Below are 22,305 nucleotides of genomic sequence, written 5' to 3'. Positions count from 1 at the left end.
AGTAAATCCCAACTCCCCTTTCCAGGTGCTAAATCCTGCTCCAGAGGCAAAGGGGAGGCTTTTTGCACCTGAGGATTCCTCTCCACTTTAACAGATGTTCCCCTGGAGGAGACTGTCAACTGATGGGAATGGACCAGACCTGACAGAGGCCTTCATGGGCAAGGTGACAAGATGTAATCCACTGCACAGGTCTGCATCCTGAGGCTTCTCTGGGCTGGCCTGGCCGGGTCTTTCCAAACCTCTGCCAAAGAAAAAAGGAAAGAATAAAAAGTACAAATATAAATTGTAAAATGCAATATACATTACTACATATGCTCCAGGCACATCAGTTAAGAGGATATTTCCAATGACTTTATAGCAATAAATTTGAGAACAGAGATGAAATGGACATATTCTTGGAAAAGTTCAACTTGGCAAAAATGACTCAAGGAGAAATGGTTGTCCTATGATCATTTAAAATATGGAATTAGTAGTCAAAAATCTTCCCATAAAGAAAACATCAGACTCAGACGGATTGACTAGAAAATTCATTTAATGAAGGAATAAGTTTTTACACAAGATTTTAGAGAATAGTGAGAGAGGTAGCAAACCTAATTCATTCCAAGGCTGGTTTAACATGATCCAGACCCCTAAAGATAGTGCCAGTAAAGAAAATGATTAGAGGCCCACTCCTTTGTGAACATAGATGCTATGATTGTAATCAAAATATTGGAAACTACAACCCAAAAATACGTAAGAAGGATACATCATGACGTAGTTGGGTTATTCCAAAAACATGACATTCTTTGATATAAGAAAAATCTATTTAAATCACCACAGGAACAAGTTACAAGAGAAAAAAAATTATATAATTGCAATCAATGAAAAAACATTTAAGTGCTTCAAAATCCATAGAGAGGGAAGAAATAAAGAAACTGAACAAATTAGAAATAAGTGGACTCCTTTTGCAGAAATTGATAATATGCAGTATAGTAAATGCCACATACTAAATATGAAACTGGGAAATACTGACAACGATGTCACCTCTCACTCTGCTGATTCAATGTATTACTGCAGTTTTCAGCCAACACAGTAAAAGGAAAATAGAATAAGGATTGTATAGAAATACAGGTGCCATTACTGGCAGATGAGGTAATTGTGTACATATGAAATAATGTAGCATTCAGATGCTCAACTGGGTACTCTCAGATCTTGTGACATCTGCTTTATGCACATCCACAGGAGACTTGGTCACAACACTCTGGGTTCCCAGGCAGCAGCTCTCAGGTAAGGGGGATGGTGGGGGCTGCACACCTGACCCAGCACAGGATCCTCCTGGGGCTCTTCAAAGGGCAACAGCTGGGCCTGCAGCTCCACTGAAGTTCTTGCCTTAAGTGGGGAAAACTTGGGTGGCCTCAACAAAGGGGCTGCCTTTTAGATGTATGGAGACCTGGCTGATGTTTGGATGTCTCTCACAGTAGGGCTTCAGTGAGGCTGCTGCAGGACATATGGCTACTGCGGTGGCTCCATGGTGTAGGAACATGGCAGTAGCAGCCTCATAGGCCTCTCATCCAAAGGCTGCTGCAGTGGGGTCCTTCGGATTCTTGTTGGCTATCTCCCCTCTGAGGGGCAGACAATATCTGAAACAGGTACTGTGCAAGGGCCTCTTTCTTCTGAAGCACAAATTGCTTTGGATTTGGCAACTGCTGTTTGCTGGTTGTCTTGCTATGTTTGTGTTTGTTGGTTTTGTGCTCCATCCTCTAGCCCAGCCCTAGAGGGCACTATAAGCTGTATGATCAGGGGCTAAAACACTGGTGGACACTGCTGCCCAACCAGAAGGGATCAACAGCTCATGGAGCTTTCCTCAAGACAGTGTTTATGTTCAGACTCTGGAGAGGTGTTCGCCTTGATCTGCTGTGTGGATTACTATTGAATGTTATATGGTTATTATTTCCTGTGGCCACAATCTCGATCCCAGCAGTGGACCTTTGCAGACCCCTCATCCCAAAGATGATGCATTTCAGAATGGGATTCCTCGGCAGCTCCTTGACGCATACCTTGCCCAAGAGGCATTGGCCGAGACTTGACCACCATTTGTAGAGGTGTATGCTGCAGCTGAGAACACAGGGGCTCTCCATTAGTTTGAGAAAACCCCCTCTGCTCTTGTGATGGAAGGGAAGGCACCTGCTGCCCTAAATCCCCACAACTCAGGTGCATTAGATACTGAGCCTGGAAGAGCAGATTCTCTTGATAATCCTGAAGCTGTTGAGGCTGCTGTAAAGGACATCTGCAACCATTAGCCTGCTGTCCTTGAAATAGTGAGTGATGACAATGGGCCTTCTTCTCCTGTTGCTGTTGCCTCTCTCCCTGCACAGTAGAAATATGGTGCAGAATGAAGGGCCTTGCATGCTGGCTTTCTTCTTTCTCAGGCCCATCCCTCTCAAAATACTGCACAGAAGATGTAGGAGGATGAAAAAAGAGTGCTGATTTGTAGCTGGAAAATGGATAGGCAGGACAAAGTTTACTTCTCGTATCACCTTGATACTCCAAAGTACAGCTTGGTTCCTTTACAATGCCTGGGACCATAGTGTCACCTGGGCCATCCTGTTGACTGGGAATTTCCTGTGTCTCTAGAGAAGAATAGCCAGCTCTCCCCAGTACAGCCTCCTCAGTAGAAGAGAGGTTGTGCTCAGTGGTGTAGTTGGGAGATTCTGCCTGAGTATCCTGGAGGCTTAAACATGAACGACCTTGAATAGGGAATTCATGTAGTTTCCAAATAGCAAACATTCTGTGTCTCTCTCTGGGTGGCAGTCGGGCTCTTTTATTCTGGAACCAGTTCTAAAGAGAAAAAAAGAGTAGTGTTTTATCAAATTGACTTATCTGGTTATATTCCTCAGTATATTTCCATAATGTAGGAGAGAATTTTGTAGTTAAGCCTAGTCTCAGCATTATCACTGACTTTCCTCCTGACCTTGTACTCAAAAATAAAGGCAATCTTCCCTGGGGCTACACGTGTGATTATGGAAGTCATACAGTACACAATTCCAAAACTCCAACCACCTTCAAAGTCTGCACTGGCCCTTCTGTACATTCAAACCTAAGCCTTTCAAAATCTGCCCCTAATCTGTTTGCAATCCTGTGTTTAGACAGAACCTACTCCCAGCTGTTCCCTAAATACACTGAATTTCTCCCACAACGTTAATTTACTCAAGCTGCTGCATAAGAATGAATTCATGGCTCAATGTATTCTAAATCATGTTCTTAAATTCATTGTTTTCAAACGTTATACATAAGCAAGAGTTTAAGTCATAACTTTACTGTATTTTATACGTGTCTCTAAGCATTTCATTTTAACACTTCTAGTCTCCATTGTTCATCCTCCCTAAAATGAGGATAATTATACATGCCAACCCATAATCCCCAGGACACTGGGTGAGCTGGAAATGATAAAATGCTTTTGCAGACAATCCATCCTAATAAGCCAGGGTTGCTGTAGACAGTTAGAGTCATGCAGCCTAAGCAACAGTACCTGGGGGCCTTTTGCCATCTGCTCACTCCTGGAACTGCCCTCTGGCTCCAAGTTCAGAATAGCTTTAGGCCATTAGTATCACTAAAGCTAAACGGATCTCTGATCCCCTCATGATGATTGTTTAAAACAAAATTCTGACTGTGCACAGTGACCCTGACACCTCCAAACACACTTTCTCATTTTTTCCTCACAACTCCACAACATAGATAATTTTACAGAAAGCTGAGTTACAAGAGTCAGTTTGTCAGAGATTATAGGGCCAGTTCGAATGTCGATTTCACGAAGACCCAACCAGAAAACAAGTGCTCACTTTCCCTAGTCTAGCAGCCTGCCCTGATCCTCCCCCAACTGTGTTTGCTTCCTGATCACATCATGGACACTCTCTCTAAGCACATGCAGCTCAATTCAGTGCAAGGCAATTTGAATGGCCATATCTGTGAACTTCATGTTATAAAACTGTCCCTGTGACATGTTTGGAGGATTAAAAAAAAAAAGACTAAAAAACAGTTTGAACTTGAGAAACCCAGTGGTCATGAATCCAGAAATGTAAAGAAAATACAGTATAAAAATGTTTTAAGTATTTGACCAGTCTCTATTGTTTCCTGGCTGTTACCTTTTTCAGAGTTTCTACTTAGTTATATGAAATCATTAACTTGTATTTTTCTTGAAATGTTTCCAACTCATGAAACTCTTATAATATGATGACATAATTACTTACATAGTATTTGCCTATACTTTTATCCTCCAAAGCTACTCTTGCATTCCCTTTCTTATTTCCACCAAGATAATTTCCTCCTATTGTCAAACAACCAATAAATTCAAAGATCTATGGACAATTACAGGACAAAGAGAAATAAGAAAATCTTCCTAATTGTGTGTATGGCACAAAAAGTACAGCTCTAATAAAATTTCATGGAGCTATTATCAATCATTTCTAAAAACAATCATATGAGAGATTCCCTGGACAAAATTTGGTTCACACAACAAATGGTTATGAAGCACCTGCTATAGCTGTGATGTATTGTGCCAAGTGATGGGACACTATTGAGCCAAGTCCTTTCTCTTGCACTTCAGACTTGGATATCCAACTATTTACTTACTATTTCCACTTGGAGGTTTAATTGGCATACTGAACTTAATATGTCCAAAGTAAAGCTCCTAATGCCTCTAGCATAAAACCACTCTATTCCAGGCCTCCCTATCTTAAAGGCAACTCTAATCTTCCACTTGCTTAGGCCAAAATTTTGGATCCCTCTTTATTGGATATACAGTGAGAAGATGCAAAGACCTCTCAGCAAACTATTGGCTCTACCTTCAAAATAATAGTTCTCTAGGTGCCAGCCCAGTGGTGCAGCAGTTAAATCCACACATTCTGCTTTGTTGGCCTGGGATCCACTGGTTCAGATCCTGGGTGCAGACCTATGCACTGCTTGTCAAGCCATGCTGTGGCAGGCGTCCCACATATAAAGTAGAGGAAGATGGGCACCGATGTTAGCTCAGGGTCAATCTTCCTCAGCAAAAAGAGGAGGATTGGTGGCAGATGTTAGCTCAAGGCTAATCTTCCTCAAAAGTAATAATAATAATAATAGTTCTTTATACTTCTACAGTCAGCAACCTAATCCAAACCATCATTGTCCTTATCCTAGATAATTACAGCAGAATCTTAACTGGTCTCTGCTTCCAAACTTGATCCACAATAGTCTATTTTCCATAAAACACATACATAACATATTCATGCCCACATTGACATAAATAAGAAAAGTGACAAGATGTCAACACTTTGTTCTGTGTGATGAAACACTATGAAACTTTTTCAGAATTCTTTACATTTTATATTTGTCAGTAAAAGATATATGAATGCAAAGACTTGAATATTTCATTTACATCAATTATATATACTTGACAACGCAGTTGTTTGGCCAGTTCTTTTCGAGTGGTAAAATCAGGGTAAGGAGTCTCTTCAAATGTCTGATTAAGAATGTACAATTCATCCGTAGTAAATTTATGTCGTTGTTTTCCCTTTCCTCCTCTCCATTTTGTTCCTTTAACTTCCTTATGACCATCTTCTTCGACTGGAGATCCTGAAAAATATATAAATGGAAAGGGAAATGCATCGAGGAATACTGATAGTATCTAGAAAAAGAAAAGACTGTTCACTGACTAACCATTCATAAAAGATTTTTAAAAAGTGGAACCCCACCTCACACCTATTTACAATAATAATATTACTAATAGGTTAAAGGCCTATCTTTAAAATTATGAGGAGAAAATGAGATTTATGACCTCTAAGGTAGGGAATCAACTCAACAGCACTAGCAACAAGGGTAGGGAAGGATTTCTTTAGTTTAATAAGAAGTCACACATTATAAAAGAAAAGGCTGATGAAAAAATGCTCAGCCTCATTAGTAATTGAAGAAATACAAATAAACCAGCTCACACCCATCTGATAACCAACTTAAATGTATGGGACTAGAGTAGGGGAAGAATGATAAAGATTAAAGAAAATAGGAAATCAGAAGCAGGGTTGGTATAAGTATAAATTCTTAGAACCACCTTGGAAGTAATTTTATTATATACAATCAAATTGAAAATGCACATATCCTTCAACACAGCAATCAAAGGACACTTGAAAACAGTAGGAAGGTTTTGTAGTGAGGTTACATGAATGGTAAAAACAAGAACAAAACAAAAAAACAAGGTTTAACTATACACTGTCTATGAGAGACTCATTTTGGACCTAAGGACACATATAGGCCAAAGAGTGAAAAGATGGAAGAAGACATCCCATGCAAATAGTAACCAAAAGAAAGCACAGGTGGCTATACTAATATCAGGCAAAATATACTTCAAGTCACAACTGTTATGAGACTAAGACATTATATAATGACAAAAGGATCAATTTACCAAAGAGATACAATAATTTTAAGTATGACAGACCAAACCTCAGACCTCTCAAATATATGAAGCCAACATTAACAAAATTGAAGGTAGAAATAGTGAACAACATAATAATAGTAGGAACATCAATGCCCCACTTTCTATGATGGATAAAACAACCAAACAGAAGATCAATAAGGAAATAGAGGACTTGAACAAAAGTATAGACTAATTAGACATACCAGACATATACAGAACACCCCACCTAAATGCAGAATATACATTCTTCTCAAGTGCACATGAAACATTTTCTAGAAGAGACCATACATTAGGCCACAAAAGCAGTCTTAAAAAATTCAATATTGAAATCACACAAAGTATATTTCCAATTACAGTGGAATGAAATTAGAAATTAATAGCCAAAAGGAAGCTGAAAATCTACCCATCTGTAGAAATCAATCAACATACCCTAGAACAATCAATGGGTCAAACAAGTCACCATGGAAATTAGAAAATACCTTATGACAAGTGAAAATAAAAAACATAACACCAAAACTTATGGGATGCAGTGAAAGCAGTGCTAAGAGAGAATTTTTTAGCTGTAAGTGAGTGCGTTAAAAAATATATCAAATCAACAACCTAACCTTAGACCTCAAGGGATTAGAAAAAGAACAAACTAAATCCAAATAGAAGACAGAAGGATATAATAAAGATTAAAGATTTTTAAAAATGGAGAATAAAGGGGCCGGCCCCATGTCCCAAGTGGTTAAGTTTGAGTGCTCTGCTTTGGCAGCCCAGGGTTTTGCCAGTTCAGATCCCGGGGGTGGACATGGCACCACTTGTCAGGCCATGCTGAGGTGGCATCCCACATGCCACAACTAGAAGGACCCACAACTAAAAATACACAACTATGTACTGGGGGGCTTTGGGGAGAAAAAGGAAAAATAAAATTTTTTTAAAAAGTAGAGAATAGAAAAAAACTGAAAAGATCAACAAAACTAGCAGTTGGTTTTTCTAAAGGATCAACAAAATAGATAGATCCTTGTCTACATTAAGTAAGAAAGATTCAAATAAAAATCAGAAATGGGAGCATCACACCTAATACCATGGAAATAAAAATGAGTACAAGAGAATACTACGAACAATTGTGAAACCAAGAATGAAAAAGTTAAAAAATCTCCCCTAGAGCAGAAAACTTTGAGATAAGCTTTGCTAACTCCAGCTTTGCATAATCAACTATTGTTTAAAACTAACCAGATTTTGATGTCCCTCCTTAGTAAAGGAAGGAGCTGTCTTTCCCAGGAACTCAAGACCCAGATGTCAAGATTCAGCTTCATAAGGCCAAATGTAGGCTGAAGATGAAAACTAAACAGAAAAGTCCAGTCAAGGGAAAAGAAATTCAGTCTTCAAGGCCAAATGCAGGCTGATGAGAAGGTACCAACCAGCAATGCATTATGCTCCCGCTACCCCTACTTAACACTCCAGCACATGCTCTCCCTTTCCTACCTAAAACCCCAGATAAAAACCCCTCCCTTTTTCCCTTTAAGGAGGTGAATCTGAGTTCTAACTCCCATGTCCTTGTCTGACTGCCTTTCAATAGTAAACCTCTTTCCTTGCCACAAGCCTGACATTTCGCTTATTGTGCCTACAATGCAACAGGTAAATGAACCTGCATTTGTGTTTCATAACAACTGTATACCAACATATTTGATAACCTAGAAGAAATGGAAAAATTTCTGAAAACAATCTACCAAGACTAAATCATGCAGAAAAAGAAAATCTGAACAGACTAATAACAAGAAGACTGACTCAGTAATCAAAAACCTCCCAGTAAAGAAAAGCGTAGGACAAGATGGCTTCACTGGAGAATTCTACCAAACATTTTGAGAAAAATTAATGCCAATCCTTCTCAAATACTTCCAAAACATTGAAGAGAAGAGAATACTTCCAAACTCATTTTATGAGTTTTACCCTCCATTATCCTGATAACAAAGGTAGACAAAAATATCATAAGAAAACTACAGAACAATATCTCTGATAAATATTGATACAAAAATCCTTAACAAAATACTAGCAAACCAAATTCAACAGCACATTAAAGTGTTTATACATCATGACCAAGTGGGATTTATACCTGAAATGCAAGGATGGTTTAACATACAAAAATTTCAATGTAACATACCATATTAACAAAAAGCACAAAAACCATATTATCATCTTAATTGATGCAGAAAAAGCACTGGACAATTTTCAACATCCATTCAGGATAAAAACACTCAACAAACTAGGAACAGAAAGAAAGTACCTCAACATAATAAAAGCCATTTTTGAAAGACCCACAGCAAATATAATACTCAGTGGTGAAAGACTGAAAGCCATTCCCAAAGCACTTGCTTGGAGGACTTCACATCCTACAGGCACTGTGATTGAGCCATCATTGCTTTGGAGTCTCTCTGTTGCAGATTTTTGCCTCGAGACAGAGATGGCGATGGGAGCAGTGGACTCCTGGGTCCACCATACATAGTTCAGGAGCCTCTGACAAATGAGTCACATATTATTCATTGAGCACAACACCAAAAGATATAAGACACAGTTGGAGCAGACCACAGAGCCTTCTCTCCTCAGTTAAGGTTCTTCTTGAAAAAAAATCAAAGCCAGAACACTGATATTTTGTGATATCTACCTTCTCAAAGAACAAGAGTGTCAAGTCTCTTTCATACCCCAAGCTTGGAAAGTTCCAAGTTATTTTGAATTGCACAGAATATCAAATCATTTGGGAACCAGGGGGGAAAAAAATCCCAGGACCACTTCAGCAATTCTTCCAGGATAGCTCTTTAGGTTTGGGAAGGTTTTTTTTTAACTTTTTACCCTGTTAACTTTTAAACATGCATGAAAAGTAAGAGAGAAGAGAGTAATGAACCTGATGATCCTATCACTGACTCAAATAAATGGCACTACATAACCAGTCTTATTTCATCCACTCACCTCCTTGACACCCCTTCCCATTACTCTGAAGTGAATCCCAGACATACTGTTTCACCCAAAACTACTTCAATATATATCTCTAAAATATAAGAAATATTTTTTATAATGAGTTCCATATGTTGGATATTTATTTAGGTTTGTTCTCATTTCTCTTTTTTATTCCAGTTTTATTGAGATACAATTGACAAGATATCCCTTTTAATGTAATCAAAACTTCATTTTCAAATACCTGAGCCTCTCAGAAAGTCCTAGCACCCAATTCCACTGTTCGGCAACCACAGACAATTACATCAGTGACATGAGCTGTCCTCAGCCTATAAACCTGCACTTTTAAAAAATGAAAGCTCAATCCCTCGGAAAGCACTAGTACATCAGGTAGGCTGCCTCCCACCAAAGAAACTCACTGTTGGAAGACATGTTGAATCTCTAGTCCAGGGTCTTTTGGAGTGACAAAGTGATGAGCTCTGGAGCAGCAATAATATACCCCTGAGGTGCCCACCCTAGACACACCTTAGACACAGCCCTAGACATGGCTCCACCCTAGGTGGGGCTCCACCCCAGATACACCCCTGGATCACCTTACCTAATCCACCTCTTCAAAACCTGGCTTCCATTCATTGAGCACCAACTGAATCCAATTTTCTTATTTATCTTTGTAATACCCCGACAAAGTAGGTACTATTTTACCCCCAATTAGTCTTAGAGGACACCAGGGACAGAGAGATTTAGACCATAGAGGAAGCCTCTGACCCAGACAGTCTGATCTCTGACCTCATGCTTGTCACTATCATCCTATTATGTTATAGACTGCAGGATGTGTGAGTATGGAAGGCTTGTCAGGCTCACAGAGGATCCACATTGCTTGATATATCATTCGACTAAGGAATACTGAGATTGGGAGCAGAAGAGACCAGAGACTAATATTGAATAAGGATTACAGACATTAGATCATTTGCTAATTCATCTTATCCTTGAAACAGTCCTTGAGATAACCAAACCCTCCATTTTACAGATGAGGAAACTGCAGGCCATTGGAGTTTTCTTCACAACTCTAGGACTTTTTACCTTCCCAAATGTGTGGGAGAAGGTTTTTGTATACTCCAGGTCTGAAAAACATAACACATGCTTGACAGTTCTTTCATATTAATTCATCTGAATTCAGAGGGATCCACATGTGCCCCTTTCTATTTAAAAAAATTGCTACAAATTTATGTGACAAACCCAAAGAATTGATCTCTCACACATTATATTACTTAAGTCTTGTAATAGCCCTACGTGGATATATATTACTCATACCTGTGATACATATGAGGACACTGAAGCCCAGAGAGATGAGCTAAATTGCCTGAGGTCAAACTCTAAGAAGAGGAAAATGCCTAGAGGAACATAAAGCAGGTGGAACTAAGGTTTAATTAGGCATGTTAATGGCAGAGGCGCAGGCAGAGGGAAAGCCCGTGTTTCTGACTGGATTTCAACATAGATCACACCTTACCAACAAATGAAGATAAAGCACAAGGAAGAGACTTGGTGGGCAGATGAAATCATGGGAGGTCATGTTAATGAGTTATGACTGTAGATGGGTCCTCTGCTGTCTGCTTGGGGTCAGAGGCACTGACAGCCAAGCCAGTGCATTTGGGCAGTACCAGGTACTCTGAGGTAGTTGAGGGGAATATTTTGGGAACTGGAAGTGTTGGAGGAGTTTGGAGGCTAAGAGAGCAGAGCAAACCAAGATAAGGTTGGACCTAAACTGATTTCTCTGCTTTTTTTTTTCTTCCCAGTAATTCAAAGTTCAAATCAGCTATTCTTGGCTGTATTTTTTCTCTCAGTACCTTGAATTCACACTAGGTGGTGACCTTCCCTGTGCCTCCTCCATCAAGCTGCTTCCAAAATACATTCTGCCAGACACGTTCACTTCCTTGCTTCAGGTTCTTTCCCTAACTCCAGTCAGTCTTGCCTCTGGTCCCATTCCATCATTCAGATGTCACTGACAAAGGTCAACAAATCAGCCTCTAAATTGCCTAATAGTATAGTTAAACTTCCTCCCTAAGGCATCAAACATCGTTGGCCAATCCTTTTTTTCTTGAAAACTCTCTTACTTCAGATTCTTTATATTGATAAATAAATGGCAAGCAATAGGATATTGGAGTATATGAGGAAGCCATTTGGTGCAAAACTAATTTGGCCTAACCTTGTTTTTTCCCAAAAGGGCCTGAGGTGGCCATTGAGCATACATTGTATATCTGCTTTAAGCATCGGCTATGTCCCAAAGACAAGAAAAAATGCCCTTGAGATAAAGATGCACCTCCTGGTGCATTGGCATTTCCTTAAGGATAAGCATCTCTCCCTAGACTAGGAATTGATTGCTGCACCCACTTGTCACCACCCAGCTCAAGACAACATACCTGCTACTTTCTGTGTCCACCAGTCATGACAGGGCAATCTCATCACTATTGTAAAAGGGGCATTTCAATCATATTGATGTGGATTAAGGCTGCCCCAGCTAGAGAAGCCCAAGGTGACCTGGCCTACATGCCAAACTATACGACCCAGTGGACTTTTTTTATGGTATGAATTAGGACCGCCCCAGGGAGAGAAGCCCAGGGCATCCTCACCTACATGCCGATCTATATGGCCAGATTCGTATCTAAAGTTATATGACCGCACAATAACCAGACCCCATCTGCACTGAAATCATTTAATGACTTTTTACATCATCTTTTCTTTTCTCCAGTAAAAATAAGTCACGTACCCATGCCTTATAAAATTAGCCCTAACCCTCAACTCGGGGCAGCAGCAGGAGCTCTGACCGCCCGTGGGTCCTGTCCCCACGCACCAGCTCTGCCTGCCCATGGGTCCTGTCCCCATGCCAGCGGGGGGAGCAGCTGCTCTGCCTGCCCATGGGTCCTGTCCCCATGCCAGCGGGGGCAGCAGAAGCGGCAGCAGCAGGAGCTCTGACCGCCCGTGGGTCCTGTCCCCACACACCAGCTCTGCCTGCCCATGGGTCCTGTCACCATGCCAGCGGGGGCAGCAGAAGCGGCGGCAGCAGAAGCTCTGACTGCCCATGGGCCCTGTCCCCATGCTATTCCACACTATTCTCTAAATAAAAGAGCACTACTGCCAGATCTTGAGAGTCTAAGAAATCTTTCTTTCGACTCCTCAGCTCACTGACCCCGCATCAATATGACACATATTTTCTGGTGGTACACAACCAACTCTGTGCACACCTACTTCTGTGGAGTGTGATGAGGGTTTTTAGGCTGCTTAATTTTAAAATGGTTTATGATGAGGATTTTAGGCTGGTTACTTTTAAAACTACAGATGAGAAGCAGGCTCCGAGGACTGAAATTTTGCTTGCCCTTTTGAGAGACATTTGCGTTTGTGAAGGAAGGGGAGATGACCTTGTAGGGACCTGAAATTGGCCACCCCAGGATATGTCTCTTTGGCATCGGGATTGTTTGGGGCTGATTGCTTTCTATAAACTGGGACAAGGAAGGAGGCTCTGGGGAATGGAACTTGCCCTTGTTGGGACACATTTACATTTGTAAGGTAAATCTCTATCTGTAAAAGGTGCCTCCCTCTCTGTACCAGGAAGAAGAAGAGAGATGACCTCATCCCTAGAAACTCTTAATGGGGAAGGCAAGAACTTAAGTTGGTTACTGTCTGGCAATCTCATGTAACTGATGTAGGGTGGTGGCTTCTGACCTTTACTTAATCCGATTTGATTCTTGTCTAAAAGTCATGGGATCACCCAATGACCAGACCCCACCTGCACTGATACCATTTTAACTTTTTTTCATGTTCTTTCCTTTGTCTTCATAAAGAGATGACTCACATACCTATGCCTTAAATTTAGCCCTAACCCTCAACTCGGGGCAGCAGCAGGAGCTCTGACTGCCCGTGGGTCCTGTCCCCACACACCAGCTCTGCCTGCCCATGGATCCTGTCCCCATGCCAGCGGGGGCAGCAGCAGCCACTCGGCCTGCCCATGGGCTCTGTCCCCATGCCAGCGGGGCAGCAGAAGCGGCGGCAGCAGAAGCTCTGACTGCCCATGGGTCCTGTCCCCATGCTATTCCACACTATTCTCTAAATAAAAGAGCACTACTGCCAGATCTTGAGAGTCTAAGAAATCTTTCTTTCGACTCCTCAGCTCACCGACCCCGCATCAGAGTGCGCCATTCCTTTGTGGAAGGACTCTCCTGGGCTATATGGCCCTCAAATTCTGGCTCATAATAAACTCACCCCAATTTTGATTTATAGATTGGTTATGGATTATTTGCATCAACAATATTAAGCTTGGCTTCAAGGAATATCCACTTGAGTCCTTTATGCTTTTTAAAAATACCTCATAACGTGAGAGCCCAACGTAGACCAGGTCCTGTGTATTGAGCCCTGTGACACAGCTGTGCAAAAGCACAAATGCAGTCTCTGCTCTCAGAGAAGCAACATTAGGGTGAACTTTTAGAAGTACTTAACTCCCAATTGTCACCTGCAAGGAAAAGCCAGAACTTACTAGAATGCCTAATAAGGAGTTTCATGACCTGGCCACTACTTCCCTTTCAGCCTTGCCTTTGAGACTCTGTGACTTCCTGCAAACTCTTAGCTCCAACAGGCTAGGCCACTTCCAGGTACTGAGATACTCTCCGCCCTCCTGGCATGTACATTTTGACAAATAAAAATGGCAAGCAATAGGATATATTGGAGTATATGAGGAAGCCATTTGGTATAAACCTAATTCACCCTGACTTCTTTTTTTTCCTCCAAAAGGGCCTGACTGGCTATTGAGAACGCATTGCATATCTGCTTAGACATTTCCTATGGCCAGAACAAAGGCCCTTGAGATAAAGATGCAACTTCCCCCCACATTAGCATTCTTCCTTAGGCTAGGAACTGATTGCTGCACTCACCTCCCAGCTCACCTGTGACCACCCAGCTGGAGACAACAGACTGCCACCCTGCTGTGTTCACTGAGACAGAAGACCTACCTGCTATTTCCATCAATCGCTGTGCCGACAGAGCAGTCTCGCGACTATTGTAAAAGGGACATTCCAATCATATGTGAAACATCCTCTTTGAGGGTATATAATGACCCTGTATACCCCCCCCAACTCTTTGGAGTGTTCTGTTCCTTTGTGGAAAGACTCTCCCGGGTTATAATCCTCAGATTTAAGCTCAGAATAAACTCACCCAAATTTTCATTTATAGATTGGTTATGGATTATTTTCGTCGACAATCTGCTTCAGGTGCTGCAAAGAAAAGTCCCAGGTGACATTAGAAGAAAATACTTTAACCAAAAGCAAGTTGATCAACATGGCAATTTGATTAAAATAATCATCTGGTTAAAAAGAAAAAGGCAGCAATAACAACAAGTGATTTAAGAATTTGGTGCTCTGTAATTTTGTTTTCCTTAAGTGTTTTCCTCTGGGTTTTTCCCTGCCTGCAGAATTTGGGGATGTTTCCTCTACTTTTTGCATCCAGTGAATTTTTAATTCATTTTCCCCATTGTTTTTGTGATGTTAAAATTTAAACCATAAATGCACAAAAATGTGGTTAGTCCTCAGTTTGCCTACTGCAAAAATATAACATTTGCCTTCTACACAGATGTTGGAAACAGAATATTTCATTCATTCACTTATTAAATAAATATTTCTGAGCCCCTCCCGTGTGCCACAATTGTTCTATTTAGCGATTAGCAATAATGTGTTTGTTATACCAAAGTTTGGGTCATTTTTTCATTGTTTTTATTTAAACAAAGCCTTTGGCTTCACCTTTAAGTGATACTTTTCTTTCTGTTTTTCAATGTACATGCTCAAAGGGAAATTATTCAGCATTGTGGACAGATTTTTGGGACCTCTCTCCATAGTATAATAGGTAAATCTAGCAAGCAAATTGCATGGGCTTTAAGTCAGTACAATAACGTCTGTGCTGCACTGTGAAACAGCTGTGCAGGCCATCTTCAGCCTGTGTTAAAATGACCTTGCAACCCCACACCTCATGACTGAAGATGCCAGCTGGACAGATCCACAACAGGAAAAGAGAAAGGGGTACCTCACTCTCACATCTCCCAGCTGCATCTTAGAGATTGAGGGAATAATTAATGACCCTGGTCCTTGCCTCCCTCCCCACATAGATAATGTCAGTATCTCTGAACTTGTTTGATATATAATCAAGACATTCTTGTTTATGTTACCTTTATTATATAATCTAGAGAAAAGCCGCGATGTGCTCTATCCCTTTTGTTAAGATATGTGAACTCTAGTTGTAAGGGGTTTTTTTCCTCTTCCCTGCATGTACACTGTTTGTGAAAGAGACATAAGCCTGCACTTAATCTCATACCCCTCAGAGCAGTTCCATCAGAGCACTCTCTTGAACTGTTTTCCTGGGGTCTGAACTCCTCATGCTGATTATTGAATAAACTCCTACTCTAATATCACCTAGACTCTTTATTTCAGGCAACAGTAGTTTCACTTCCTTCCATCCCTTACCCTATGCTGAAATGTTGGTTATTCATGAGGAGAAGTTGATCTCTGTCTATGCAATGTGCCACAGTATTCCAAGAGGAAGAGTAAAATTATTCACACAGGCTTAAGGATGCCTGGGAGGGTTAACCACAAGGCCACAAGCCTAGTGCAAGTAAACTGAGAACAGGCCAAATGTCCTGATGGGGTTCAAAGCAGGCTGCCCCAGCATATGCCACTCTGTTATGCAGATTATTTTGAGCTGAAGACAATAAAGATTCAGAAGACTCAGGAAGAACATTTCACCTTCCCCCAAACTGCCTAAAAGGATTTAACATAGAAGGCCTGATCCAGGAAGCAGCTAATACCATGAGATAACTATAGTATAATGGAAAATAGGTGTGATAAGAAAGGCACCAATAAGCTCATCTTATCAAAATTCTGTCTCTTGGGCCACATTCTCTATAGGGGGCCCAGCAAACAGATGTCTAACAAACATTTGCTTTCCATTTCCATGTGAATTGTCTTCCTCCCCTTTGAAGTCCCAAACCGATACCCCCAACATCCTCCTTTGCCTTTAGCTGAAGATGATATTTAAGGTGACACCTTTGGCCATTCTGGCAAGTTGTTCAGTTTTCCTGGGTTTCTCCCATGTACATGTTATTAAACTTTGTTTTACTTCCTCCTGCTAACCTGCCTTTTTAATGTTTTTTTAAAAGATTTTATTTTTCCTTTTTCTCCCCAAAGCCCCCTGGTACATAGTTGTATACTTCTAGTTGTGGGTCCTTCTAGTTGTGGCATGTGGGACGCCACCTCAGCATGGCTTTATGAGCAGTGCCACGTCCACATCTAGGATCTGAACCAGAAAACCCTGGGCCACCCCAACAGAGCACGCAAACTTAACCACTTGGACAGGGGGCCGGCCCCCTGCCTTTTAAATTTTTTGACCAGCCATAAGAACCAGAGGGAAATGGGTATGGGGGAATTCTCCCTAACCCCCTACAGGCTCTATGGGGACCCCCAAACTGTTACTGGCTACAAACATAGGTTCTTTACCCACCACACAAGAGGGGACAAATAAAAACTGGAATGCCAGGCTTATGGCAAGGAAAGGATTCTATTTTGGGTAACGTCAAGCTGGGAGTTGAGACTGAGCCCTCAAATTCATCTTGTTTTATCTCATCGCCCCAAAAGATCAGAGGCAAGGGGTTTTTAAAGGTTGCAAGGAATGTGTCTGTTTGTGGGTGGGGGGAGTCAGTGGCCTTGCTGGTTGGAGCTTTCTCACCAGCCTGCATTCAGCCTCAGGAAGCTGTTTGCAGGGAGGAGAAAGAGATGACAAGGAATGCAGGTGGCTGTCCTTGGTTGTCTGCCTCAATCAGTGATGGCGGATTCTGGTGCCAGGAAGCCAGGGAGTAAGCAGGGAATAAGTGCTTTGCTTTTAACCCCATATATGCTTGGTTTAATGTAGGGAAACTGATATCAGGGCCAGTATCAAAACTAGCCCTAGAAGTCAACACCTGGATTTGTGGGAGGAAAATAAAAGTCTAAAGCCATATGTAATCCTAACTAGTACAATACGCTATCTGAAAACTTGGCTCAGAAATCCTTAAAAATTCCAAAGTTCAACAAAACAGGAAATGACATGTTAAAAGATTCACAAAATATCAATATAAACAGAAAAGTTACTCCATGACCAAAAGTAAACATGCCTGACAAAGCTATATAACATACCTATTGAAGTATTAAAGCTACACTCCATAAATCTGGTGAATTTGGCAAACTGACAATTCAAATTCGCTTTGAGCACTTTGGGTTTTGTTGAGATGATTTTATGTAAATTGCCCATTCAATGAATTGTATTTTCTCAAACTGAATTTTATCCATTTGCTTGCCTCCTCCTCCCATATCACAGCACTCAGTTCATGGAAGTATAAACAATAGTAAGAACAACAGCTAACATTTATTGAAGATTTGCTTTATGCCACTTCTAAACTAACCATTTCCCAAATACACATAATAAATCAGTGTCCTATAGGCCAAAATCCTGCACAAAATCTGATTATCATCATCGTCATCATCAACCATCATCATTGTTTGAATTTGAAGATTTTTAGGCAGGACAAACCCACCTTGGTTTCCCCAGAGTTTCACCACACCAAATTGGATCATCCCTATCCCTTTCATTCATTTGTTAATTTAATGCCCTGAGGACATTTCTGTTTGCAACCCATGAATGTAGGATCTCATACCTTAAGGTCAAATGGTCAGTTGTATTAAAATATTAAGTTATGCTGCCTCTAGTAAATCCCTATTGATTTGCCTGTCATCAGAACTACACTGTACCCAACCTGAAGCCTGGACTGTATTTGTCTTATTCACAGCTGTATCTCCAGGACCTAGCACTGCACCTGACACTAAATGAGTCCTCAGAAGGACTGACTGAATATTTGAGTGAATGACACAACCTTTTCTCCATTCACATTATACTTTGTCAACCTTTCATCTTTCCTAGTTTCCCTGATTCCAATTTAACTCCATCCAACGTACACCAGACATTTTCCCCTCACTGATTAAAAAAAATAAAATTGGGGGGCCAGCCCCATGGCGTAGTGATTAAGTTCACTATGCTACACTTCTGCATGCCAGGTTCGCAGGATCCCCAGTGCAGACCTACACCACTTGTCAGGCATGCTGTGGCGGCAACCCACATACAAAATAGAGGAAGACTGGCACAGATGTTAACTCAGGGCTAATCTTCCTTGAGCAAAAAAAAAAAAAAAAAAGTTTTTACTGACTTACCTTGGCTAAGGGATCAAATCAAAACTACTTAGTTTGATACCTAATGACATTCATGATCAGGACCCTACCCACCTTGCGAGCCTCAACTCCCTTCACTCAACTTCACAATGTTCCCACATTGTTCCTTCTTGCAACAACAAATTGCTCTTAATTTTCTGGACACAATGCTGTATCCAAATTCCCATAAATTTGTTTAGATTGCTCTCCCTTCCTCACTCCCCCATGATCCTGGAAAACTGGGTTGCTATATTAGCACATGCCCATCCTACACTACAGCAATCTCATCAGAAATCCCCTAGGGGTACTATTATCTCTGGACGTCATGATACGGCATTATTGGTATACTTGTGTTGGGGGAGGGTAGAGTTTAAAATATTTTTTCCCAAATAGATAACGAATCATCATAAAATAATTTAATGAATAGTTCATTCTTTCTTCCTTAATTTGAAATGCTACCTTTATCATAAATGCTTGTGTATATGTCAGATCTCTGGAGTATCATTTTCCACTGATTTATTTGATTTACATATCAAATATCAAATGTTTTTAATTATTATAGCTCTTTATAGTGTGTCTCTATACCTGGTAGACCAAGCTTATAGGAAAAAACTATCTTTTTTTGCTTTATTTTGCACATCCCAAATTATCATTAAGGTTGAACGTCTTTTCATGTTTCTTGGCCATTCAAGTCTTCTCTTTAACAGATGTCCAATTCATATCCTTCACTCATTTGCCTATTATATATATTGAAGAATTTCTTCTTCCAGGTCCTTCAATGTTACTTATGGTGCCTTTCATAAGAACAAAGTTTTTCATTTAGATGCAGTTAAATTTTTTATCTTGCCCTCTATGGCTTTTCATTTTCATATCTTGCTAAAGAGTTTCTTTCCCCTCTCTCAAAGGTTGTAAAACTCTTCTCCCATATTTTCTTCATTGTTTTCAATGTTTAGGTCATTAATCCATCCAGAGGGGAAAGAAAGAGATAAAGTGTAAAAGGGTAAGAGATTTCTTTGCCAACCCAGAGGGGATGGCAATATAGGATACAGAATTTAGTTGGGGGGCCAGCCCCATGGCTGAGTGGTTAAGTTCATGTGCTCCACTTCGATGGCCCAGGGTTTCAACAGTTCAGATCCTGGGCATGGACCTAGCACCACTCACCAAGCCATGCTGAGGCAGCATCCCACACAGCAGCACCAGAAGCACCCACAACAAGAATATACAACTATGTACTGGGAGGACTTTGGGGAGGAAAAAAAAGAAGACTGGCAACAGATGTTAGCTCAGGTGCCAATCTTTAAAAAGAAAACAAAAGAATTTAGCCACCTCTGTCACGTGTGGAGAGGGTAACTTAGGTAGAAGAGAGGAACCCCCTCCGAATTTCCAGTTGACTGTGAGTTCCTTGTGGATTGACATAAACTACTCATATCTGAGTAAAGATCTTCTGGTACCTTCTGAACTCCTTATATGTGCATGACAGCCTAACCATAAAAGAGAAATACTGAAAAATAGTCTAAAATTAGAGAAGTTCTTGAAAAGTTTTGTTAAAGGCTTAATCAGCAGTGTACTTGAGGAGAGTTACCCTGTCATTTGTAGGACAAATTCGATAAACGGATTGCATGTGGGTTGTTGAAGTAGTAGAACGTAGGAAGGAATGACCCAGGGAGGCAACAGAAATTAAACCACAGTTTAATTCAGAGGATGAGATATCATGTTAATCAATAGAACACTTGACAGCAGACTAGATATGAGAGCAGCCCAAGGGGGGAATCTGGGTACCTGGAAGAAGGAAGATGCTATTAAAATAAATAGGGGAGCCTTGGTGAGGACTGACTTGGTGGATAACAACAGTGGACTTGTCTTTGAGGTGTGGTGCGATACTTAGTGAAAGTTACCAGCAGGAAAGTGAGAGAGGCTAAGGCTGGAGAGATTGTTTTAAAAATATCCAGATAGAGGTGAAATTGAATCTCAAAGATACTATAAACACAGAGAGAAGACAATAGGGAAAACCTGTATCTAGGGGACAGGTAAAAGGAAAGCTGAGAAAACAGGTATTCAGAGAGGGAGAACCAAGAGGGTGACAAATAAAAATGACAAGCAATAGGATATATTGGAGTATATGAGGAAGCCATTTGGTATAAACCTAATTCACCCTGACTTCTTTTTTTTTCCTCCAAAAGGGCCTGACTGGCTATTGAGAACGCATTGCATATCTGCTTAGACATTTCCTATGGCCAGAACAAAGGCCCTTGAGATAAAGGTGTGACTTCCCCCCCCAACATTGGCATTTCCTTAGGGATAAGCATCTTTCCTTAGGCGAGGAACTGATTGCTGCACTCACCTCCCAGCTCACCTGTGACCACCCAGCTGGAGAGAACAGACTGCCACCCTGCTGTGTTCATTGAGACAGCAGACCTACTTGCTATTTCCATCAATCGCTGTGCCGACAGAGCAGTCTCACGACTATTGTAAAAGGGACATTTCAATCCTATGTGAAACATCCTCTTTGAGGGTATATAACCACCCTTATACCCCCACTTCTTTGGAGTGCTCTGTTCCTTTGTGGAAAGACTCTCCCGGGTTATAATCCTCAGATTTAAGCTCAGAATAAACTCACCCAAATTTTCATTTATAGATTGGATATGGATTATTTTCGTCGACAAGGGTGATATGATGAAGAAAGATCATGACTAAGACAAGCTGTTTAGCACTGGTAACCCTGATAGTGACAGGCACTGTGGTTTACCTGGGAAAAGGATTTTGTCACATATTCTGGAATTCATTAAGACATAACCGAATATACTCATGTAAAAACTAAGGAAACAGAACCTTAGCTGTTTCCATGTCAACTGAAGAAGTTCTGGAAATGTGCCACACCTCATATACCATGGTCCTTAAGAGGACCAGAGCATTCGGCTACCACTGGCTTCCAATATCCCTACCCACTTGCAGGACTTTAGGCACCTCTCTGTGCTGTCTCCTCTTCTTTCAAATGAAGGACAATAGTCTACTGCATAGAGTTGTTTAACAGTACTTTAAACAATGTCTTGAACGTAGTAAGCACTCAATAAATATGAGCTATTGTTTTCACTCACTTTTAAGGTCCCGGTGAAATGGTCTTCCTCTCATGAAGTCTGAGAACACACTTCTGTCTGATATGTCTCCCACTGCGCACTGATGACATAGTGCTTAGCACAGGCTCGGCACACACGTCGAAGGCTCAGTAATATTAATAATAACCAAAACTTATAAAGCACTAGGGGCCAAACACTTTTGTGAGTGTAATACACGCATAACTCATTTAATCGACCCAAAGCCCCGGGGTAGAGAAATCAAGGCACAGACAAAAAGTTAATGGCAGAGCCAGGACTTAACCCGGGTGTCTATCCCACAGCCCCTGTTCATAACTGCTGTGTCCTAGGGTTCGATACTTCACTAATGAAGAAGCATGGCATGATTTCTCACCGAGCATGGCAGAGCTGAAGTTCAAAAATTAGACTCATGGTTATTAGAGGCGGAAAGCACCATCTATTCCAACATCTTTTTCTTAAACCCAGGAAAGTGACACTGAGAGAGGGGTCTCCCCTGCAAGATGACCAGGGCACCAGACCAGAGCTCTGCAAGATTCGCTCCCCAAAGTTCCGAATCCTTAGACCTTCACCTTCCCGGAGGGAAGTGGAGAAG

The 22,305-nt window shown here is 41.0% G+C and overlaps 1 protein-coding gene across 2 annotated transcripts; it reads right to left on the bottom strand.

The window, feature by feature from the left end:
• Positions 1-514: 514 nt before the first annotated feature.
• LOC103540699 (cytoplasmic polyadenylated homeobox-like protein 2) lies at positions 515-22,303 on the bottom strand. 2 transcript variants are annotated; one of them, XM_008507341.2, is made up of 3 exons: positions 21,717-22,303; positions 5,393-5,589; positions 515-2,817 (listed from the first exon to the last, which is right to left on the bottom strand). In XM_008507341.2, the coding sequence occupies exons 1-3, from the start codon at positions 21,748-21,750 to the stop codon at positions 1,927-1,929; spliced, it is 1,122 nt and encodes a 373-aa protein (XP_008505563.1). In that variant the 5' UTR covers positions 21,751-22,303; the 3' UTR covers positions 515-1,926. The 2 variants fall into 2 exon arrangements, with proteins under 2 accessions (XP_008505563.1, XP_008505564.1); XM_008507342.2 differs by having other exon boundaries at positions 22,087-22,288.
• Positions 22,304-22,305: the final 2 nt, after the last annotated feature.

The sequence above is a fragment of the Equus przewalskii genome, chromosome 1 (genome assembly GCF_037783145.1).
Source record: "Equus przewalskii isolate Varuska chromosome 1, EquPr2, whole genome shotgun sequence".
In the NCBI taxonomy this organism is placed as follows: Eukaryota; Metazoa; Chordata; class Mammalia; order Perissodactyla; family Equidae; genus Equus; species Equus przewalskii.
The sequence above is the reverse complement of the archived record's forward strand: the minus strand, read 5'-3'. Positions and strand labels throughout refer to the sequence as shown.